We start from the raw sequence: 25,196 nt of genomic DNA, 5'->3' as shown, positions 1-25,196 counted from the left end.
AGGGTCAGGGCCCCACTGTACTAAGCACTGTGCAAACACACACCAAGACATAGTCTCATCCCCAAAGAACTTACAGTCTAAAAATTCTTATTTTGTTCCTTTAAATTGTATCCCATTATGGCAAATGGAGATCATTGAGTATATCCACTTCATGTTCCCCTTGACTTTTCAACCCAATAATACCCAAACTGAGGGATTCTGCATGCATTAGAGATCTAGTTAAGCCTGTAGTTGGAATAATTTAACATGATAACTCTTGCTTTGGCTGGATGCAGTTACTGTGTACCATAAACTGTTTAACACCTGTGATCTGTCGTCTTCTTCAACGCTTAGCCAGATAGTTGGCCATAGTGATCATTCGCCATTTGGTCCATTTCTGAGAAACCGCAAAGGCTTGACGGCCTGAGAGCCCAACATTGGAAATGACTTGATGAACCCATGTAATAGGGGGTCTGCCTCTGGGCCACCTCCACCCCTCAGTTGGTGGAATTTTATCCCGGATGTTACCAGCCACCCGGAGTGATCTGTAGTCCTTGTGTTACCCCATAATGAACATGGCTCACTGTCCTCCTCTGACTGGACCTTGCACAGAGGTTTAATTAGTTTAAAACTGCTTCGCCTTTACTGCTAAGGCTGAAAGACGTCCTTTAGCTCAAGTAATGAGTCTCCTTATACCTTTACATGTGGCCTTAGGGGACAAAGAGATGCACTGTGTTAGCACCTAGTTCCCATTAATAATGCTTACTGACTTAAGAGGTTTCTTTTTCAAGTACGGATGATCTCCACATCATGGCAATAACCTAGTAACTTGCCACAAATGGTCCTGGTCTCAGGCTTTGCCTTGTTCCTTCGCTTTCTGAATGAGGAAGTTGAATGATCGTATGACCAACCGTTTGGCACAACCACAATTTCTTTAAGATCCCTTTTGAGTTTAAGTGGGGAGTCTGAAATTGGTCTGGGCTCTAACATAGCTGGCATATTGTTCACCTTATTGTACCTCTGGTCTTTCCCACCCCCCTGCTTTCAAGCACCAAAGGATCACGGTCACTTATGAGTCTGCTGGCTCAGGAGTTTTGTGGGACAAGGGTTTTCAATCAGCTAAAACCACTGTTAAGCCTTTGTGGCACACTCTGTAACTGTTTGAGGTGCCATTCACATTTTATTTTCTCCACGATACTGGCGTGCACTTTCTTCATCCATTTATTAGACTTAGTCATCAGCTATCACCTAAGTTTCAGAGTAACTTTCATCAGACCCTTCCTTGGCCTGCTAGGGGTGTTTACTTCAGCGCCTGATCTGATTCTTTTTAAAAGCTTGCCTTTCACGTCAACATACCCTTTGAGGTCCTTTCATTCAGGGGTTGGAAGGAAAAAAAGCTTTTACCATTTTGAGAGGAAGGGGACAACTGAAGGGGTTCATACATTGCCCTCTAATTGATAACATACAGTTCCTAAAATGCACATATATGTGAATTTATATCACACTCTCCAAAGGAATAAAATAACTTCTTGACACTGCTCCATACATATCTGTTCCAACTCTCCTCAGTGATTAGTCTCTGTCCACCTGATAATGACTTCATCTATTAATGCCCTCTTCTACAACCCAATGCATTGCTTTTCCAGGTGCATGTGTGTTTTCTCAAGGAATACCTAGCTCTCCTGACCTAGGGTGACCAGATGTCCCGATTTTATAGGGACAGTCCCGATTTTGGGAGCTTTTTCTTATTTAGGCTCCTATTACCCCTGCACCCCCGTCCCGATTTTTTACACTTGCTATCTGGTCACCCTATCCTGACCAGGTTTTTTTTTTTTTTTAATCCACCAGTTATTCACAGCAAAACCCCGGTAATTTTCCTTTTTATTGTACCAAAACCTAAATTCCAACCTGTGGTTTTAAACATTGAAGCTTCAGCTCTCATAACCTTTTGTGTAGGTCCACTTCTTTGTCTCATCTTTCTTTTTAAACTCAATTCCCACTTCTCCTTTACCAAATGTTGGCACAGCTGATATTTTTGGACCCCAAAGTTGACTGCAAATGGGAAACTAGAGAGGAAACAAAATTTGTTCACACTACCACCAGACTCTTCTTATTTACTTGTCTGAAGTTCTGTATTGCTTCCTTCATCTCTCTGGAAATATAATAGTAGCATGTTTCAGAGTAACAGCCGTGTTAGTCTGTATTCGCAAAAAGAAAAGGAGTACTTGTGGCACCTTAGAGACTAACCAATTTATTTGAGCATGAGCTTTCGTGAGCTACAGCTCACTTCATCGGATGCATACCGTGGAAACTGCAGCAGACTTTATATACACACAGAGATCATAAAACAATACCTCTTCCCACCCCACTGTCCTGCTGGTAATAGCTTATCTAAAGTGATCATCAAGTTGGGCCATTTCCAGCACAAATCCAGGTTTTCTCACCCTCCACCCCCCCACACACAAACTCACTCTCCTGCTGGTAATAGCCCATCCAAAGTGACAACTCTCTACACAATGTGCATAATAATCAAGGTGGGCCATTTCCTGCACAAATCCAGGTTTTCTCACTCCCCCACCCCCATACACACACAAACTCACTCTCCTGCTGGTAATAGCTCATCCAAAGTGACCACTCTCCCTACAATGTGCATGGTAATCAAGGTGGGCCATGTTTATTTGAGAGTTGGTCATATTAAGGTTCTTCCTTCCCTAATTACTGTTCCTTATAACTTTAAACAGCAGTCATAAGATGAGGGAAAGTAACAGACAAATGCATTCTTATTTTTAACATTTAACTACAGACTGCGAATGACCAGAAGGGTTTACTATAAAAGAAGCAGAAATATACTCATATTTAACAGAAAGGAAAATTATGTATAGAAAAATAATTATCTCTGTACAAAGATACTTGCTTTTCCCTTTCTAAACTTCCTTATTACTTGTGATAGCTCAGTGGTTTGAGCATTGGCCTGCTAAACCCAGGGTTGTGAGTTCAATCCTTGAGGGGGCCATTTGGGATCTGGGGCAAAAATTGGGGATTGGTCCTGCTTTGAGCAGGGGGTTGGACTAGATGACCTCCTGAGGTCCCTTCCAACTCTGATATTCTATGATATATATAGTCTCATCAATGCCCTAGATGCATTACACACATGACAAGATCCCTGCTCCAAAGTTCTTGAAGTCTAAATAGGTAACTTAGAAATGGAGGGAAAAGAATGGAATGTAACAAAAGTCCTTAGACAGTCTCTTGGATCACCTGGGACATTTCCTACCGTGTACATGGTCCATTTGGGAACCCCCCCTTTCTTCCACTGCACCCAGTGAGCTGGAGCACACCTTCTCCCAAACTCAGCGGACATAAGAGCACTGCAGCTGGGAATGAGTGTCCCAGTTCAGACATAGGCTCCGTCTTCTGCTGCTGATGGGTGCTCGACCCCCACCTCTGCCCCCAGCCCTGCCCTGACTCCACCCCGCCCCCATTCCAACCGCTTCCCCAAAGTTCCCAACCCAACTCCGCCCCCTCCCTGCCCCAATTTCAACCCCTTCCCCAAATCCCTGCCCCAGCCCCGCCTCTTCCCTACCTCCTCCCCTGAGTGTGCCGCATTCCTGCTCCTCCCTCCCAGAGCTTGTTATGACGCATAACAGCTGTTTTGCGGTGGCAAGTGCTGGGAGGTAGGAAGAGAAGCAGGGATGCAGCACCTCAGGGAGAGGGCAGAGCTGAGGCGGGAGGGGAACTTGGCTGCCGGTGGGTGCAAAGGAGTCGGCGCCTATGAGTCCAGGTAGAGAGACTTCTGGTAACAGAGCTCATGCTAGCTAAAAATAGCTGTGTGGCTGTTGCAGCATTAATGGAATACTAACCACCTGAGCTCAAGTCCATCCTACTCCTTGGGTCTGAGTTTGGGTGGCTAGCCCAATTCTCTATCAGTACAGCAATATCCACACAGCGATTTTTAGTGTGCAAGTGAAAGCCCTGCTAGCACAAGTTTATCTACCTGGGCTGGGAGACACTCCCCGCTGCAGTGTAGCCATATCCTAAGGGTATGTCTATACTACCCACCAGATTGGCGGGCAGCATCAATCCAGTGAGGGTTGATTTATTGCATCTAGTCTAGACGTGATAAATCGACCCCCAAGTGCTCTCCCGTCGACTGCTGTACTCCACTGCCACGAGAGGCGCACGCAGAGTCAAAGCCATCAACTCACCGCAGTGAAGACACCGTGGTGAGTAGGTCTAAGTATGTTGACTTCAGCTACATTATTCAAGTTGCGTAACTTACATCAATTCCCCCCCCCACTAGTGTAGACCAGACCGTGTCCAGCTCTAAACTCAGAATATACCTGCTTGTTTGAGATCCAGAGCTCAAATGAAGTCCTGATTTCATTTGTTTACCTTAGAAGGGAGGTGAGTAAGAGGGGGACATCACAAACGAGTACAAAATCATGAGCCACATAAATGTTCCCAATTTAGCTCCTCTATTCACCCATTTTATAATTCAAGAACAAGGGGACATCAAATGGAAATGAAAGGTAGCAAATTCAAAGCAATGAAAGAAAGGATTCTTTCACAGTGCACAACTAGCATATAGAATTCATTGCTATAGGATAACATTGAGGACAAGAATTAAGCAGAGTTCAAAAAAGATTGGACAGTCATAGGGATAGTCAAAATATCCAGTACGTCCCTTGGCCCACACTGCTTCCAGCAGCTCCCATTGACCTGGAGCCGCGAACCGCGGCCACTGGGAGCCGCGATCAGCCAAACCTGTGGACACAGCAGGTAAACAAACTGGCCTGGCCCGGCCCGCCAGGGGCTTTCCCTGCACAAGCGGCGGAACAAGTTTGGGAAGCACTGCACTAGAGATTAGGAAGAAACATTCTTCGGGTACAGTTTATCATATAACTGCCTAATGCAGAGTACCTTCCACTACTTTCTGAAGCAGCTGGTGCTGGCCACTGTCAGTGACAGGATGCTAGATTAGATGGACTACTGGTCTGATCCAATATGGCATTTTCTATAAACCAGTTACCTGGAAAGGAAAGGTGTATTGAAAATGGCATTTATCTTCTTAGAGATGTCCTCATTCCAGGTTTTGCACCCAGCTGAATCCCTCCTACACCATGGGACAGGTAGTCCTGCATCATCTCCACACAATCCCTTAGAAGCCTGAAAGCTAAGGGTCTCATTCTGGGAGCTTTAGGAAGTAGGTCTATGTTACCTAAGATTGGGAATGTGGGTGTTCTTTGTATTGTTTTAATATTGTAATATTACACTTTAGTTCAATGGAAGAAACACATTTGAGCATACAAAGAGTTTAAGCACACAGTACTTTGAACGTAAAATGGGGAAAGGAACTTGAAAACTGTTCTAACTAAATAGCTCCCCCAAGTGTGTTTAAGAAATTATGGTAGGTAGTAAAAAAAGCAACAGCAACAAAACCTAATCAGCAATGAGTTTCTGCATATATGTCTGCGCATGTGCGCAGTTGGAGATATGCAAATTTGGCAGGGTTTGCAGTGGGTTTAATACACTCTGCAATGAACCCTGCAACTTGGTTTGTGGGGACTGGAAGAGAACTAAACTCTGCAGATTCACAGTGATTTCAAACATCCAAAGCTTCCCTTTGCCTCAACCAATGAGCACTAGAACCTTCACTTCTTATTTTAGATGTTAACAGGGGTAGGAGGATATCCTCACCTTTTTTGGGGCCTGCTGGGAGCAGTGCAATTTGTTGGCTTCCTAGAGGTGAATAACTCATTCCAGGGTCACTGAACTTTAGGAAAGAATGAGACTTCAGGTGAGTAAATGTATTGAACCTTAAACAGAGGTGGTTTTAAAGTTTGGGAGTTTTTCCTCTACACTATGACTTAGCACAAATCACAATGGTAATAAATACAAGAGTGTTTTACAGGTGCCAGGGATGCTCAGGGTCAGTTCTTCAAGTATGAAGGGCAATGTGCTATTGACAGCCCTTTTAATTTTATAAAACCTTACCAAAGTGAAAGAAAGACAGACATTATTTAGATATCAAAGTCAGATTATTAATTTAAAATCTGGTAGCCAAGATTTTGATGAGTATATAAATGGTAACCGTACTTTGATATGCTGGTCAGAGTGGCAGTAGTCAACTCAGGCAAGAAACTGTACATCTTGGTAGACTGCATGTACAGTGCAATATATTTTAAAAGAGAACTGTATGCAAAGAATGGACTTGATCATCTTAGCTGCACTCGTACAAGTGCATTGGAAGGGAAACTGAATGATTTATCAAAACTTTTTTGCTGCCAATTTCTATAAACCTATGAAATCTTCAATGGGACATTTGCATGAGTAAGGACTTCAGGATCGAACTTATTGAGGTCTTTCCATTTTAACACCCAAACAAAAATAAACCTTGCTTCAGTCCTAAGCTCTCATTCTGATCTCACTGACTCTGGTTAAACTGGGACCAACTCCACACAAGTCAAAAAAACTGTTATTGGTATAAAACTATATCTAAAATCAAACCCAAGTCCATAGTCTCCAGGTATCATCAAAGGTTCCCTCTGCTAATTGTTTCAAAGCAACAGATTTGAAGCTTGACACAGCTATTACCCAGACTGAGAGGAAGATAAAAAGGAACATGTATTCCTGCTTTTCTTCTTGCTTCTAGCTTTCTTTAGTTTTTCTCTCCACTTTCCATTCCTTCAACTTTATATGTCCCACCCCTCAGGGCATGAACTACCTGTGCTGCCAAAGTTTGTCAGCATTCCTAGACAGAACATGTTCTAATCCATTCATCACTGTGCAAGAGAGGTTTGCTGTTTTGTGAAGGTATTTTAATCCCCTTTCCAGCCCCTCACAATGTCACCTACCTATACATGTGCAAAAGTTGATGTCAAGCTAATGTAACAATACAATAGAGTCTTTTTCTACTCATCGACTGAGAGCCATATTCTTACTTCCAATATCTCCTGAGTACGAGTGACCTCCATCCAGCTCCATTTTCCTGCAGCTCCAGCACTCTATAATCAGAAAAGGGACAACCCCAGCATTAGTACAGTTTAGCATTTTGAGATATGTATTAACTTTCTTTTCTAGGTAGTCGGTGCTCATATAATTAACCTATGCCTAGGTTTCTTAGCACTGAAGCTAAGCTGGGTAGTATTAGCAGTACATCCCTCCATTGGGTTCTGAGGGGTCTGTAAGCAGTCTTTTTTATATTAACAGTAAACATAGCATGTGGTTGCAACAGAACGGTCAGCTTACAAAGGTTTGTGCCTGCAGAATTTGCAATACACTTGCTTCAATCTTAACAGATTGGGTTCCACGGTAGAGAAAAATCTAAATACATTAACGCTTACTTTATATGGCATTGAGTGTAAAAATGGAATGGAAAATCTGCATTGGGAATAAGGAGATATGGATAAAACTAATAATGTTTTGGGTTTCTATGTCTCTGAACAAAAGGAAAGACTTCAGGTCAGGAATTTAGAAAAAACAAGGAAGTAGAAAATCATCACCTCTCTCTCCTTATATAACAAATAGGAACACGGTAATACCCCTCTAGCGGGACTCAGTGTTCTATTATTGTAAAGTCCGCCAGAACACAACCAGATCAGCAGTGTGTATGTAGCTAGACTAGGCCTTGCATATTTCTATAGGTTTTGTACATTAATCATGACTATTTAGGACCCAAATGTGCCCATGTGGTATCTTCATATTATTTTTGCTGCGTGAAGAACAAAAGACCCAACTGTGAGGGGTTGGACCCCTTGGGAAGTCACCTGATGTGCTGAGATACCACTGAGTCTACCTGTTCTGCCAGCATGGGCCCCCTTTAACCTGTCTTGCTGATACAGGCTCTTAAAACATCCTCTAACACATACAGGCAGAGCCACACCCAGCAGCAGATCAGCTCTGGGAAGACTCAGTTTTAGGGACTTGCTCCAGCACTCAGATGTCCAGCTCCCTTGGATTCAAAGATACATTATGAAATTTGCCCCCTCCCTCAATGTGGAGAGTGTGCACACTTCTTGACCCCCCCCGCTTTAGAAATTACAGAAACTGGGTTTAATAATAAACAAAACATTTTATTAACTATAAAAGGCAGATTTTAAGTGGTAAAAGGGGGGGGTCTTCTTTCATAGCTTTAACTTCTCTTTCCTTCTGGTCTTGTTATCCTTCACTGTTTCACCTGACGCCGAAGTGACAGGGGAGCAATTTGAATGAAAGACGATGCCGGCCGCAGACCGAGATAGCTGGAGGAGAACAGGCTCATAGTAGTGAATTTAAAGTCCTGATTAGTGACCAGGCGGCATTTACACCGTGCAATTGCCATGCGATCTGCTGTGACTGGGACGGAAGCGAAAACAAGCTGCAGGCGCGGTTGGGGCACAGGCTGAACTGCGGGGGCAGCGGGACCAGCGCTTCAGGACACAGCTCCGCACGTTACCACCAGAGCTGCTGCCAGCACCCCGCCCCGGGGCCCAGACACCTTGCCGCGGCTGCGGGTCGTCGCGCCCGCCTCACCTTTCCCCCGCCGCCATTGTCCTTTCTGCCGCCCCGCCCCACTGTCCTCGGCCGCCGCCGCGCCCTCGCCTCCCCAACCACCACGTCGACAAAACCATGAGAAGCACTTCCGGTTCAGGGGCGCGTGACCGGCGTAGCTACTTCCGGGTTCCCGGATCGTTCGTTCCCTTCGCCACGCCGCATAGACACCGGCTGCCGCCGTCTACTACATCCGGGCCTCTCGCAGTGAGTTCCCCCGCTCTGCGCCCGCTGCGCCCTCCCCCCCGTGGCGCAGTGTAGCTCGCGGGCCCCTGCCCCTGGTCACGGTGACGGGCTGTGCGCTCGGCCTGCTCCCCCGCGGCCTCCGCTGCTCGAGCGAGCAGCCGCTCCCGGACCTGCTCCGACTCATTCTCCTTCTTTACTCCTTTAGCTGCTGCCCCTCCCCGCGCCACTGGGGAGATGCTGCTGCGGGGCTTGCTGGGCCCTGGTGCCGCGGCCTGGTCCGCGATCTCGGGGTTGCGGGGGCTGGTGCTGCTGCTGCTGTGCCTGGGGGGCGCTGTGCGGGCCTCCGAGATCACCTTCGAGCTGCCTGACAACGCCAAGCAGTGCTTCTACGAGGAGATCGCGCAGGGCACCAAGTGCACCCTGGAGTTCCAGGTAACAACCCGTCCCGGGGGCTCCCCCGGGCAGCGCACCGCCCAGGCCGCGCCCAAGCAGCGCCAAGCGGTGCTTCCATGGGGGATCGTGCAGGGCACCCTATACACAACGCCCTCATGCACTCCTTGCATCCTGAGTCAGACACCTGGCTTGGGTCAAGCCCACGTCTTGTCTTAGGCCTGAGGCACCTGTACCCACACCTCACCAAATTAGAGGTACCCCCAGCTTGATCGTGTTTCCATGAGCAGTTTGCACAGGGGATCAGGTGCCCCCTGGAGTTTTGGGTATGTGTTCTGTTTCCTCTAGCCAGTTAGAGATACTTAAAACAGCCCCCCAATACACTCTCACCAACCAGCATTGCTTCATAATTCTAGTTTAGCAATAAGTAATGCTCTTATAAAGTGATCTTATAGGGCACCAGGTGCACCTTACTATTCCAGATAAAACTATCCTTAAATCAGCTTAATATATGCCTGTTTGCCAACACTACCTCACTCACACAACCAGCCAACTAGTATCCCATTTCTGTGTAAAGCCAGCTGTTCTACTAAGATAACCCACACCACTCTTCACCACACACCTGTTGGGCTCACCCTCACTTTCCCTGTCTTCCCTTTCACTGTGTGATTATCTGGTTTGCAGCTGATTGATATTTCTAACCCATGTGAACTAAACAAGACTGTCCCTGAATTTCATTGTGATTGAGTTCAAACCCTAAATCCTACTTCAGTATTAGGTTTTGAATGATTAAATATTAACCAGTTGTGATCCTGGAATATTATTGCCCAATAAAATGCATGCAAGGCTGTGCAATTGTTATGTGGGAGGCAAAGATGTAAAAGTGCTATGTTCTTGATCTACAGTAAAAGCATGTGTGTGTTGTAAGCTTCTTGGAAAACTTCCCAAAATTGATCTATTATATGTATTTATGCATACATCACCTGTGTGTATCTGTGAAACTCACATCAGCCTTGTAAAATGGGCAATTTGCCAAAATGATGTTGCTATAACAGGATATTCCTTAAAAAGAAAGGGAGTATTTGTGGCACCTTAGAGACTAACAAATTTATTTGGGCATAAGCTTTCATGAGCTACAACATGGCTGCTACTCTGAAACAGGATATTCTTTGAGCTTCTTAGGGATTGTACTACTTGGAGCCTTATTCATTTAATTGGTGAAGACTGTTTGCCAGCCTAATAAGTGAATCACTGTTAACTGTACAACATTTTCATTTGTGAAAGGCACTTAACTTTCTTGTTTTATCTTGTGTTTTGAGACTTGTTGGAGAAGGTAAATTTTGCAATTAGATTGCTACGCTTAATATACTTGACATTGGAAGAATTATGTCTTTATCTGTAGATGTGTATTTCACCATACATGTACAAACTGACAAAATACTTCTGTTGATAATAGAAATTTACAGATAAGGAAAGTAAGAAAAATGCTGCTTGAGAATTTGAGTCCCACCTCAATGTGTATAAAACATGTTGTAATACATGCTGCACAATGCACATATTTACAGCTCTGATGAAACAGCCAGCTCTAGTGTTCACAAAGTTGAAACTAAACAAAATTATGTAGCATTCACACAGCTTTAACTTTTTTTAACACATGGTCTGCTGTCATCCACATAATTTTCAAAAAGGATGAAAGTTTAAATCAATAAAAATAGAAAAAACTGCTTAAAAATAAACATTGATATTATCCATCAAAATTATATATAAAAAAGCAAATTCTGCCAAGACTAAATAGAATACATCATAAATAATGAATTAATGTAGTTGCTTTTCAGTGTTTAACATGTGCCCGTGCTTTTTGGAGGAATTTTGCATCAGTGAATTCTGCCCCAAATATCTTTCAGCTTCTTCTGCACCCATAGAAAAATCACTCTGGTGGTTTTCTATTTCTATCAGTTTTGTCTTTCAAATCTAGCATTAAAACAAGTCCTAATCATCCGATACGTAGCCAAATTAATTGTAGCTCTTTGGTAGTAATTGAATCTCCCACTTGTAATTAAAGATTGCTGATCTAACATGCAATTTCTGAGGCTAAAAGATTTCTTTGATTACAGATACCCAAATATTTCAGTCATCTGTATTTTGTTCAGAAGAGTTTTCCACAAAAACTGGGCTTCTTTCCGCTATCTGAGCTATTTTAATTTGTATGGGTAGAAGTCTGTCCTAAAACATTTTTCTTTAATTTATGTCTAAATGTAATATCTTTGGGACAAACCTTTCAAACTGATGCGCCCATTTCTATCTGAATTGTGGAAGTTGGAGATAAAACCTGTTGGGGCTAATCTGTCCTCTGCAGGATTGTTGTTTTCTAGTGCTTTGTTTAATCTTTTTTTAAAATTTGTGGTGTTTCTATCTTCTCCAGTCGTAGGCTTTTGAACAATCTGTTATTGACATTGCTAGTCAGATGAGCTTGTTTTTATTTCAGTTAGTGTCTATGGATGTACTCAAAATGTTCATATTAAAAGGGGGTAAAATGCTTGCTCATATTTAAATTTGTACCTCATTGTTTATCCAGATATAAATCAGTGTTTTCTAAATTTGCCAAAGGCTTTCTTTTACATTGTCTATAGGTTTGTCAGTGTGATTTCAGGTGTTGTGAAAATATTTAGTTTTATATATTTTTACTTCATCACATGAGGGTTTGGGACACTTACAAGCTTTGGCTAACTTCATTCAGTGTTGGGAGAAGACACAAACTCTGTTCGAGGGAGGCAATAGAATTCCTAAGTCTGCAGCAAAATCCCTAAATGCTACTGCAACAAAGTTATCTATAAAGTTGTGCTGAAATCAAACCTATCTGACTTGTTTCCAGTGAAATTTAGAAACTAGGTTTACTATGAAGACTCTGTCTATAAAACCTATAAAGAATTCTTAAATGCATAGTATCTGTATCATAAGGATACATCTTTTTTTATTTAAACCTAGTATGCTTTTCTCTCACTTTCAAAACTATGCTGATAAAGGTTTGTAAAAGCAAGGGGCCATATCCAGTTCCATTCTTATGCCACTCTGCAGCACAAAGCAGGAAGAAAGCTGGCGTAACAGGCTGTCTGTGTGTAACACCCTTCCTGTCATGTCAGAAGCAGGAGTAGCTGGGACATTGTTGCATTCTGGCAATTCCAACCTGCCGGAACAGCTCCAGCCTGTTTAATACTGTAAAAAGAAAAGGAGTACTTGTGACACCTTAAAGACGAGTACTCCTTTTCTTTTTGCGAATACAGACTAACACAACTGCTACTCTGAAACCTTTAATACCATATTGTTTTTTTCTGGACTTGAAAAGTGGGCCTAAAATACAGTAAATCTTACTGTCCTAACACAGTATTACTTTAATTTTATTGTCTCCTTGTCAGGTTCTTGTACTGTACCTGTCACAGAAATATCTGAGAAACTTAAGTAAAATAACTTAATTGAATTGAAATGAAACTTTCTCTCATGTATTTGTATGAATTAATGTTTGAAGAAAACATACCAATCTTCTACAACTGAATGGATGTACAATATTTTATTCTGAGTTATTCTTGTTCTGTTAGTGTGTAAAACCCAAGTTCATTGCTGTAGGCTAATATAAATTGATACTCTTGAATTGAACAACTTGACTGGTGAACTCAGTTTATTACAGCTCTCTGTATCTTCTCTATTCTTGGTTTAGTGAATTAATTAAATTAAATAAGTCAGATCGAATGACTTGTAGAGATGCTTAGATAACTGTGGTACTAGGAATACCTTTCTACTCTGTTAAAGTGCCAATAATCTTTCACACTCCACAGGTGATCACTGGAGGGCATTATGATGTTGATTGTCGACTGGAAGATCCTGATGGCAATGTGTTGTACAAAGAGATGAAAAAACAATATGATAGCTTTACCTTCACTGCATCTAGGAATGGAACATACAAATTCTGCTTCAGCAATGAATTTTCTACTTTCACGCACAAAACTGTGTACTTCGACTTCCAGGTTGGAGAAGATCCACCTCTGTTTCCTAGTGAGAACAGAGTCACTGCACTTACCCAGGTAAAGGGCTGATTTAAAGTGACTTGATAGCCAAATAAAAAATGGAGCAGATGAGGCTTGGATTTTCAAAGGCGCCTAAGGGGTGTAGGTACCTATATTGCATTGAAAGCCAATAAAATTGGACATTTAACTTCCTCAGACTTCTTTGAAAATCCCAGCCCGAGTTAACTAGGGAGCTCTATTAAATCAAAGACTTAATGTTGTTAACAATGAACTTTTGTCTACTTAAAGTTTGGATGTAAAACTGAGCTTGTGCAAACTGGAGTAGCAGTCATTAATCACAGAAGTAGAACTAAGATTTTAGGGATTTACATCCCAGTTAGCAAAGAGCAAAGCCCCTCACAACAGGACATTGTTTAAGGAAATGATTAGGATGAGAAGATGTTGGAGGAATACTATGTCGCAGGTTCAGGAAGGAATTCAACAGCAGACATAGTGAATTTTGTACAATCAGCTGTTTTGTCAACAATGATACATGCATCTGTCTGTAGCCACAAAAGGTCCCAGTCTCAGCATGATTTGTGGAGATGAATGGGATTGCAGGAAAGAAATGTATAGTGGATGAATAAAATGCACTTGAAAGGTTACAGAGTAAATATATCTGAATTCACAATATTTTAATAATGGCAAGTCATCTTTTTATACCATCATGGCAAAATATTGAGATTTTATACTAAAAGCTAATCTGCTTTTCCTTGACCATACTAACTGTTTAACTAAAAATAGCTTTATATGATGAGACTAATAATTCTCTTAATTGTTTATATCACAGACAAGTATATTTTCCTAAGGAAGCTGCATTTCAGTGCTGTGACTGCACTCATGTCTGAAAGTTGAAGTGTTGGTGCTTTGAACTTTTTGAACAGTTGTTTCTAAATTCTACCTTTCTATAGAAACATCAAGTAATTGGAAAAAAAAAGAAGTGAAAATAGGCTTTTACATTTCATGCCTCTTTTTAAGGAAAGTAAAACTGAATAAGATAATTAGTAAATGCCCAACTTAATATTTAGGTTAGATATCTGTCCAATAAGTCAAAATTATGAGAAGCAAAGAAAAGGCTAGCAAAACAAATTGAAAATAAAGCATGTTTCACATCTAGTTGGTTCGTATTGTTATAGATGTTTAGCTTTTTTATTTATGTACAGTAGGACAGGAACACTGCTTCCCCACAAAAAAGGCTTCAACTGTGTGAAATTTTATTCTTAAACCTTAGGTCTTATTTCTGTTTTTGTTTTCTACATGTCTTTCTGTGAGCCTCACTTCGTTTCTCCTAAACACAAACCCATTTAATTGTGTTCAGTACATTATCCACAGACACCTTGTGTGCTGCCAACTGGCAGCAAACTCACTCCAAAATTGCTATTTAGGTGAGTGTGCTCACCATTTCAGTACTTTGGAACCAAGGATATAAACACCATCCCTTAGCTATCTTTCTACTGGCCTGAGTGGACCCAAAGATCTTTCTCTTCCAATGCATTTCACAATTATTTGCTGTTAGTAAATGAATGTAGGAACTTGAGGACTCCTCAGTTCAATTCCAGATTTTGTAGGGGAGTTTGCTCTAGTAATTAAAGAGTTGTCTGTCGCTGTCCCCCTTCTGCTCCTATCTACCCTGCCTCTTTCTGGTTCCTGTCCTCCACCCTTCCTCTCTATTTTTTTATATTCTCTGGCTCCTGCAACTCCCTCTCCTCCTGACCCATCTAATGCTGCTGTGCTCTTTCTCCTCATCCCTGTGCATTCCAGTGTGGTTGCTTCCTCCATGCTGCCTGGGCACCCGCGGTGGGAGCATTGAGAACACTGGGTTCTTGTCCTGCACCATAATGTCCCTTTGCCGGAAGGAGCAACTACAGGGGAAGTCCTATTCAGCCCAGGCAGACTCTTCAGAGAATTTAGGGATCTGAGCATGTATGAATTGCGGTTTTTCTAAGTGCATGGCCAACTTGGACAGATTTTCACAGGAATAGCAAAAGGCATATCCCTAACACCTAGGTAGCCCCTATCGAATTTTAAGTCCCTGCTTCAAAGGCTCGAGGGTTTCTCAACAAACCACTGAAATAATTTTTTTTAAAATATGGGCAAAACAATGTATGTTTCCCTAATCTTGTTCTCTGGAATGGCTGACCCATTTTAGCTGAAACAAAACAAAAAAAAACCTGAGGCAGACACTTGGCATAGAACATTTCAGCCTGAACAATTAGTTTGGCCAAGTTCTAAGTAACTGAAAATGAGGCCATATAATGGGAAATGTGAGGCAACTTTAATGATATATTTGTGCGGTTGGGGGGGAATATTTAGTATATTGGTTAATGTGGGTTAGATGTGACCGAGCTTAAAACATATTAGTTGAGAGAATAAATATACTCGCATCTAAAATTACAGAAGTCCTGGCTATATATGCTCAGATACAGCACAAAGAGAATTCTTCCAATGCTTTTCTAACTCAGAAATTTTTTTTTTGTCTAGATGGAGTCTGCTTGTGTTTCAATTCATGAAGCTTTGAAGTCTGTTATCGATTATCAGACTCACTTCCGCTTGAGAGAAGCACAAGGTCGCAGCAGAGCAGAGGATCTAAACACCAGAGTAGCCTATTGGTCAATAGGGGAAGCCATCATTCTTCTAGTAGTTAGTATTGGGCAGGTATTTCTCCTCAAAAGCTTCTTCTCCGATAAAAGAACCACCACAACCCGTGTTGGATCATAACCAGTGTGAAATGATGCTTCAGATCCACTGTACACTGTGCATCTGTAAACTTACTGTTCTCCAGTTAATTGTAGATACAAAAGAACTAAAGATGGGCAACATTTTTAATACCTTTTTACCCCTTCCCATTCATTAAAAATTACAAAAAGTAGTCAAAGTTATGAAAGGGACACCTTTTTATTTGAAATATTTGGAAAAGTTGAGAACTTACTGTTTTTTTATGTGTGTGTTAAGCATCCAGCAGTGATCTGTTTTTCCATTATTTTTATTCACTGATTAATCTGTGGTATGCTTTGAAAAACCCCCAAATAGTTGATATGGAAGACGGTACATGTGAAAAATTGATGATATTTTAGCTTTTCAGGCTGAAGGTGTTGGATGAAAAACAAAAGCAAATGTGATGAACTGTAGTCACAAAGCATTGAACTGCATTGTTTTGATTTGCTCTGAAAAATCCAATCAGTATATCTTTCTTTGCTGTAAAACTGTTGCAAATTAACACTACATCATGGCACAAATATGGTTCGATAGAATGGTAAGTCTCCACCTTTCACAATTGTTAAGTTTTATATTTAAACAAGTTTGTTTAAAAAAAACAAACAGACATTCTTCCTATATTAAAATATAATGAATTTCCTGTTTCACAATAGTTTTTTTAATTGAACAAACTGTAAACTGAGATTACTCAGGAAACCAATTTTCTATACTCTATTAAAATCAAAATTTCCAAGGTGTGCTTTTTTTTTAAAAAAAAAAAAATGCAATAAGATAGGGAGAATCCTGTAACTTTGTCACTGAAGTTGTGTAGTCTCTGTAGTTATGTATGCTGCTATGGCTCTTCAAAATTAGGACAACAGAGGTAAACTGGCTTGTTAGGCAACACAGCACTGACACTGGACATAGTTGTATGCCATCTGTGAGAGGCACATACAAAGCTTTCTAGTAAATCATTATCAAGTCCAGTTTGTTATTTATACTGCATTGTATCTCCATGGTTGTGATACATTGTTGCCTTGTGCATCTAACTGCCACTTCTGGTTTGCTAGTGGTCCTGCAATGTTTCAAAAGTTTCAGGGTGTCTTTTTTTGGTAGCTTTGTAGTCCACATTGTTATCATTCCTCATGTCTTTAAAAGATGCTGTATTGTGTACTCTGAAAAGTTTTTTGTTTTATTAGGATGTGGAAGTTGGCAAACGTACATAAATTGTTTGAACTAAGGTATTCAAAATAAGGTTAAAAGCTAGTACAGACTAGTCTGGAAGGACTAAGGTAATTAACCAATTCTCACGTGCACAGGAGAAACAACTAACCTAAAGACACAAGAAAATGTAGGGTTTTTCACTATTTTCCTCTTAATTCAAAAGAGGTTGTTAACTTTTACTGTGTGCTAGCTTAACAGTTTAAGGACTGTAATTCTGATTTGTTGCTAGTGTTGATCAGACATTTCCAACTCTGGAGAAACTAAAGTTTGTTTATATACAAAATAAAAAAAGTCATACTTGGGCACATGACAAAAAACTCAGGGCCATCAACTTAAAACAGTTTAAAATGCAGTGGTTGTAGTAAAAGGAGGTTCTAGATTTATTCTTACTGTGATTAAATCAATTACCTGTAGTCTGGGACATGCAAGAAAAATTTGAGCTAATTCCTATTTTAGGGGTCACTGAGGTTGGTAGGTGAAAAACAGGATCTTAGTTTAGGGAATCTAGTTGATATTCTCATACCTTGTACTGAATTTTTTTTAAAGCACCTACAACTTCCTTTATTTAGAGGGGTAAAAACAATGCCAGTGCTGGTTACAACTTTTCAAAAATAAACTAGAGCACAGACTTTTCCTGAACGCCACAAGCCTGCACCTGTATGTGCTACTCTTCCCCAATTGTGCTTGGCTGCTTTATTCTTGTGTGGCAACAAGCTGATCTTCTGCAGGATTCTTACAAACTTAATTACATGCAATAATAAAACAAATGGGTGGAGTTAAGGCAAGTGTTGCACCTTTGCCATTATAACAATTTGATGAAAATGTGATTTGATTTTGGCAGTGTCCCATTGTAATCTTCTGAAGCTTGAGCTATCACTTGTAAGTAGATCAGTTAATGAGTAGCTTTAATTGCAATGAAAACATTTGTTTTAAAGATGTGAAATAAGTTTTTTTTTTTTCCTACATCAGTTGCTTTATGTTACTGTCAAAATTGCTAAATGGTATAGGCCAAATATTGGTTTATATCGTCACAGATACTCTCTCTCTCTGTTTCTTTTGTGTCTTTTTATTTTTTCCTGTTTGAATGTGTAAAGTGGAACTGTTTAGCTCAGTATACCTCCCACTGCAGAGGTCTTGTGGAATTGACTGTTAAATTGAAGTTGGGTATTCAAACCAGTCCTCCTGTATGTTGCTGCATTATGCAGCAATAGCTTAAAAAAAGCCTTTATTTTTCTGTTCTAAAAACATGGCACAAAACCACATGTTTAAACATAGCTGTATATATTTTTTAGAATAAGTGACTGAATAAAATGAATAGGGTATAATAGACACATGCTAACAAATCAACAGTGGGTGAAAAAACATTTTAAGGTGTGTTACAATTAAAGCTTCATCTTTTTATATTAAGGACATGGTTCAAATAAGAGGTGTATGGTCAGCTAAATCACCCAGTGTTTGATAAAATACAGTTTTATTATGTACTGCAAAAGACACCAGTTTTTCACTATTCTTTGGATGTTTGTTTATGGAACCTCTTCTTGTGGCCTGAAATGTCAATTCCTGTTTTAGTTTGAAAACATTTGTTAGTTTTGAATAAGACAAAAGGCAGACCCTGTGAATATTGTATGGGAAAATAAAAATTAATATATGAACATGGTCTGAATGGATTTTTATTTTGAGACTGGATGGGAAAGGAGTTTTCTCAAAGGAAAACCAGTGAGATTGAGCCTTAACCTATATTTTAGAATAAGTATTTTTTAAAGTACTTATCCATTCATTAATTCATTAGATGCCACTTGATTGCTCATCATCCACATTTCTTTACATTTGAGATGGGATTACTGCAAGGCACTCCATATGAGGCTATACTTTAAGGCCATTTAGAGACTTGAGTTAGTGCAATAAGTTTTTCTGTTTGTTAAGCAATGCATCATAATGAGTGCACTGCACCAGTGCTTTGTAACATGCACCTATTGGATTGAGTGGAGCTTAAGGTGTAGTTTTGGCTTACAAAGAGACTGGCCTTTTTGTGATACTGCCACAAGTATGAGGTTGTTAGAGAATAGAATAGTTATCTAAATGTAATTATCTAGTTATATATTTAAACTGTACATATCAAATAGGATCTGGGGGTTATAGTGGGTCACAAATTGAATGAGAACAATGTGATACTGTTACGAAACAGACAAGTGTCATTTTGGGAAGCTTTAACAGGAGTGTCTTATATAAGGAAATGGGAGGTAATTGTTTAGAAAATGACCCACAAAGAAAGGTGGAAAGAATTTGGCATATTTAGTCTAGAGAAGAGAAGGCTGAGGGGGGACAACAGTCTTAAAATATATAATAGGTTGTTATAAAGAGGATGGCGATCAGTTGTTCATCTTCAAGGGTAGGAAAAGAAGTAAAGGACTTAGTTTGCAGAAAGGGGGAGATTTAGGTTAGATTTTTTTTTATTAATTAACTATAAGGACAGTTAAACACTGGAACAGGTTACCTAGGGAGGTTGTGAATCACCATCGCTGGTGGTTTTTAAGAACCAGATAAACATCTGTTCAGGGTACACGTAATCCTTACTCCTTAGGTTATCCTTACTCCTTAGGTACACGTAATCCTTACTCAGAGGAGCCATGGGGAAAAGAAGGACTAACTAGGTGACTCTTTAGGTCCTTTCAGCCCTATGTGTCTGAGTCTAAGGCTTTCTCTACACTGGAACCTAAACGACACAAGTTTTGTTGTTCAGGAGTGTGGGGAAAAAACAAACCCCACCCCAAACAACAAAAGTTTTACTGACAAAAAGTGCCAGTGTGAACAGAGCTCTCCTGCTGACAAAGCTACTGCCGCTCATTGGGAGTGAAAGTTTTTTTGTTGGCGGGAGAGCTCCCTCCTGCTGACAAACAGCGGCTATACTGCTCTTTTAGTGGCACAGCTGTGTCGCTAAAGTTGTGTACAGTAGACATAGCCTAAGTGCCTAAGGCTGTAGGATCAGAATTCTTACAAATTTGCTTTTCTTATACAATACGTGGAGTTCTGATTATTATACCAGACTGCTGCTGAGAAGAGTAACTGACGAGATAAATATTTAGTAAATGAAGCAAATCAAAAATACTTTGAAAACTACTTTATTCGGTATTTTATGTTACCATTCCCTTTGGTATGTGGACACCTTCCAGAATTGTGTTTAAAAATAAATAAAATTTATGCCCTTCCATTTCTTCCTCTTCCCCATCTATATAGTATTCTGTATTGGTTTTTATACTGTGCTCATTGCCACCATATCCCTTTAGGAGTTTGTTACATATTTTTGTCCAGCAAGTAATTAGTTGAAATGCTTTTAGGGAAAAACAAGATTCAAGAGGTGGTTTGTGGTTATTCTTTGTTCATGGAATGAATTCCGCAGACTCAACCCAGCTGTCAAGAAAGTTGTTTCCTGTATACATAAGTATTGGCTTTGAGATAGGACCAATGGAATCATCTAAGGAGAAGAGTTGGTGGTAGGGTGAGGTAGCCCTTTGGTCCCTGTCTGTTGAGGTTGTTGAAGGACCAAGACATTAAATTTAACCTGATGTTGAATAAGTGAGTCATTACAATAGTAGTATATATGAGTAATATATCTTCGGTGGTATTTGCTGCTGAAACTGTGAAGCTGCTCTTTTCCTGCATCAGTTAGTCTTTTCAGAACCAGTGCTTCAGTTCAAGGCATTGCAGTAATCCCATCTGGAGGTAACAAATGGTATCTGTGATCAGTCAGATGGTTGTTAGACTTCATCGCATCCTTTCCAACAAACTGATGCTATAACTCCATCAGGAAACTGAGATAGACTGCCTAGATAATTTGGAGAGAGCAGGGTAGTAGCCATCTCTTCACTATTTCATTATGCCTACCAGTTAACTAGCTTTTTTTAACTAGCAGTTTACTTAGGAATGGGGGATTTGACACTAGGTGATAGCTGGCAAATTCCAGTGCAACCAGTGAAGGGTTGGCTAGGATTGGCCAGTTCAGAGTGCTCAGTAACAAGGACTGCTGAATTCCTTCTCTGAGGTGGCGCTCACTTAGAGAAGGAGGTCCTATTTATTCTTGACTCACTTTCACCATCTGGGAGGGGCTGATTTTCTTTGGTATTGAATTTCTGTTGTGTGAAAAGCTGAACTACTAAGTCCAGAGATCGTTTGGGGATAACATACCACCTTATTCCAGTTGTCATGAGAAATCAAAGAAAAGGGGGCAGGAATCAGAGCTTATTTTCATTTCAAATGTCTCCCAGTATTCTGAGGAAATTAGATTTTTTGAGAATTCTCACTTTAATTTATTACAAAAGGTTTTTTCAGCCTGTCAGCTTTATCTGCCCTGCTCCAAAATAAATTGTTCTTTGTAATTCACTTTTCCTTCTCACTCAAAAAAAAATCCATGCACACCCAAAACAAAACCTCTGTCTAAAAGCTGGATGATACCTAAACTCATTTCTTTTACAGTAGAATAAATAAAAAAAATAGCATTGGCCATAAACACTACATGAAGCACTACATAAACTTCTTACTAATAATTCTTTGAATGTACTGTTATAATAGTCAGGGATGTCTATAGTCTTGTTTTTTATTAAAGGTATTGGAGATTTTTCAGGTCATCATGGAACTTCTCTTATTTCCAAGAGTAACCTTCCTTTTCTGTATCATAGTATTCTTCACAGTGTAACCTGAACATAAGAATAGCTATACTGGGTCAAACCTATGGTTCTTGTAGCCCAGTATCCTGTCTTTCAACAGTGACTGGTGTCAGATGCTTCAGAGGGAGTGAGCAGAACAGGGCAATTTATCAAGTGATCCACCCCTGTCATCCAGTCAGAGCATCTGACAGAGGTTTAGGCACACTCAGAACATGGGGTTGCATCCCGGACCATGGATGCAACCCCATGGCTAATAGCCATTGATGAACCCATCCTCCATGAACTTGTCTAATTCTTTTTTTAACCCAGTTATACCTTTGGACTTCACAACATCCCTGGGAACAACTTCCACAGGCTGTGTGTTGTGTGAAGAAGTACTGCCTTTGTTTGTTTTAAAACCCGTTGCCTATTAATTTCATTGGGTAAACCCTGGTTTGTGTGTTGTATAAAGGGGGTAAGTAACACTTTCTTATTCACTTTCTCCACATCATTCATGATTTTATAGATCTCTCTCAGATCCTCCCCTTAATTGTCTTTTTTCCAAGTTTAACAGTCCCCATCTTTTTAATTTCTCCTCGTATGGAAGCTGTTCTGTTGTTGCCCTTCTTTTTCCAGTTCTGGTATAACTTTTTTTTTTTTCAGTTGGGGCGGCCAGAACTGCATCCAAGATTCAAGGTGTGGGTGTACCATGAATTTATATAGTGGCGTTATGATATTTTCTGTCTTAGCTATCCCTTTCCTAATGGTTCCTAACATTGTTAGCTTTTTTACTTCTGCTGCACGTTGATCAGATGTTTTCAGAGAACTATGCATGACTCCACAGTCGTTCTTGAGTGGTAACAACTAATTTAGACACTGCCATTTTGTATGTATAGTTAAGATTGTTTTCCATTTTGCATTACTTTGCATTTATCAACACTGAATTTAGCCTGCCATTTGGTGCCCATTCCTTTGTAACTCTTTACAGTCCGCTTTGGACTTAACCATCTTGAGTAATTTTGTATCATCTGCAGACATTGCCACCTCACTGTTTACTCCTTTTTCTAGATCATTTATGAAAATGTTGAACAGCACCGATCCCAGTACAGATCCTTGGGGGACGCTATTTACCTCTCTCCATTCTGAAAACTGACCATTTATTCCTACCCTTTGTTTCCTATCTTTTAACCAGTTACTGATCCAAGAGAAGACCTTCCTTCTTATCCCACAACTTCTTACTTGCTTAAGAGCCTTGGTGAGGAATCTTGTTAAAGGCTTTCTGGAAGTCCAAGTACAATACATAAGAACGGCCATACTAGGTCAGACCAAAGGTCTGTCTAGCCCAGTATCTTGTCTTCCGACAGTGGCCAATGCCAGGTGCCCCAGAGGGAATGAACAGAACAGGTAATCATCAAGTGATCCATCCCCTGTCGCCCATTCCCAGCTTCTGGCAAACAGAGGTTAGGGACACCATCCCTGCCCATCCTGGCTGATAGCCATTGATGGACCCTATCCTCCATGAACTTATCTGGTTCTTTATTGAACCATGTTATAGTCGTGGCCTTCACAACATCACAGTACATCAGACTATCAATTGGATCACCCTTGTCCATATAGCTGTTGACCTCCTCAGAGAATTCTAATAGATTGGTGAGGCATGATTTCCCTTTACAAAACCATGTTGACTCTTCCCCAACAAATCGTGTGTCTGGTAATTCTGTTCTTGATGACAGTTTCAACAAATTTGCCTGATACTGAAGTTAGGTTTACTGGCCTGTAATTGCTGGGAGCATCTTTGGAATCTTTTTTTTTTTTTTTTTTTTTTAAATAGGTGTCACATTGGCTATCCCCCATTATCTGGCACAGAATCTGATTTAAGTGATAGGTTACATACCAGAGTTAGTAGTTCTGCAATTTCATATTTGAGTTCCTTCGGAATTCTTGAGTGAATATCATCTGGTCCTAGTGACTTATTACTGTTTAATTTATCAATTTGTTCCAAAACTCCTCCATTCACATCTCAGTCTGGGACAGTTCCTCAGATGTGTCCCCTAAAAAGAATGGCTCAGGTGTGGGAATCTCCCCCTCATCCTGTGCAGTGAGGACAGATGCAAAGAATTCATGTAGTTTGTCTGCAGTGGCCTTGTCTTCCTTAAGTGCTCTTTTTGCACCTTGATCGTCCAAGGTGGCCCCACTGATTGTTTGGCAGGCTTCCTGCTTCTGTTGTAATTAAAAAATATTTGCTGTTAGTTTTTATGTCTGTAGCTAGTTGCTCTTCACATTCTTTTTTGGCCTGCCTAGTTATACTTGACTTGCCAGAGTTTGTTCCTTTCTATTTTCCTCAGTAAGATTTGACTTCCAATTTTTAAAAGATGCCATTTTGTGTCTACCTGCCATTTTTATTCTGTTTAGCCATGGTAGTATCTTTTTGGTCCTCTTTTTTTTTTTTATTTATTCATATAGTTTGAGCCTCCATTATGGTGTTTTAAAAAATTTTCCATGCAGACATTTCACTCTTGTGACTTTTCCTTTTAATTTCCCCATAACTAGCTTTCTCATTTTTGTGTCGTTCCCTTTTTGAAGTTAAATGCTACTGTGGTGTGTTTCTTTGGTATTCCCCCCGCCGCCCAAAAGATGTTAAATTTAATTTAGGGCTGTTGATTAACAGCAGTTAACTCACGCGATTAACTCAAAAATATTAACCTCTATTTAAAAAATAAATGGGGATTAATCGCTGTTTTAATCACACTGTTAAACAGTAGAATACCAATTGAAATTTATTAAATATTTTGGATGTTTTTCTACATTTTCAAATGTACTTATTTCAATTACAACGAAGAATACAAAGTATACATGCTCACTTCATATTATTATGAATATTTGCACTGTAAAAATGATATAGTATTTTTCAATTCACCTCATACAAGTACCATGCAATCTCTTTATTGTGAAAGCGCAGCTTAAAAATGTAGATTTTTTTTTGTTACATAACTGCACAAAAAAACAAAACAATGTAAAACTTTAGAGCCTACAGATCCACTCAGTCCTATTTCTTGTGCAGCCAATTACATTTACAGGAGATAATGCTGCCCACTTCTTATTTACAATGTCACCAGAAAGTGAGAACAGATGTTCACATGGCACTTTTGTAGCTGGCATTGCAAGAAATTTACATGCCAGATATGCTAAACATTCGTATCCCCTTCATGCTTTGGCTACCATCCCAGAGGATGTGCTTCCATGCTGATGACACTCATTAAAAAAATGTGTTAATTAAATTTATGACTAAACTCCTTGGGGAAGAATCATGTGTCTCTTGCTCTGTGTTTTGCCCGCATTTTGCCATATATTTCATATTATAGCAGTCTCGGATGATGACCCACCATGTTGTTTGTTTTAAGAACACTTTCACTGCAGATTTGAGAAAACGCAAAGAAGGTACCAATGTGGTACTTTTTAAAGATAGCTACAGCACTTAAGATTTAAGAATCTGAAG

The 25,196-nt window shown here is 40.2% G+C and overlaps 1 protein-coding gene and 2 long non-coding RNA genes across 3 annotated transcripts in view; 1 reads left to right on the top strand and 2 right to left on the bottom strand.

The window, feature by feature from the left end:
* Positions 1–8,602, bottom strand: part of LOC142072159 (uncharacterized) — a 29,270-nt gene extending 20,668 nt beyond the window's left edge. The window contains exons 1-2 of the long non-coding RNA XR_012668497.1: positions 8,491–8,602; positions 6,921–6,983 (exon numbers count right to left, since the gene is read on the bottom strand). This is a non-coding gene — a long non-coding RNA (uncharacterized LOC142072159). The remainder of the gene's footprint in view (positions 1–6,920; positions 6,984–8,490) is intronic.
* On the top strand, positions 8,596–18,712 carry TMED7 (transmembrane p24 trafficking protein 7). Its single transcript, XM_048851333.2, has 4 exons — positions 8,596–8,715; positions 8,900–9,126; positions 12,915–13,160; positions 15,624–18,712. Exons 2-4 carry the CDS (start codon positions 8,929–8,931, stop codon positions 15,858–15,860), a joined length of 681 nt encoding a protein of 226 aa, XP_048707290.1. The 5' UTR covers positions 8,596–8,715; positions 8,900–8,928; the 3' UTR covers positions 15,861–18,712.
* Positions 18,713–20,163: 1,451 nt separating this feature from the next.
* LOC142072160 (uncharacterized) lies at positions 20,164–24,635 on the bottom strand. The gene is made up of 2 exons (XR_012668498.1): positions 23,595–24,635; positions 20,164–20,774 (listed from the first exon to the last, which is right to left on the bottom strand). It is a non-coding gene; the product is annotated as an uncharacterized LOC142072160 (long non-coding RNA).
* Positions 24,636–25,196: the final 561 nt, after the last annotated feature.

Source organism: Caretta caretta, chromosome 5 (genome assembly GCF_965140235.1).
Source record: "Caretta caretta isolate rCarCar2 chromosome 5, rCarCar1.hap1, whole genome shotgun sequence".
Taxonomy (NCBI): domain Eukaryota; kingdom Metazoa; phylum Chordata; order Testudines; family Cheloniidae; genus Caretta; species Caretta caretta.
This window is presented reverse-complemented; position numbering and strand designations above follow the sequence as displayed.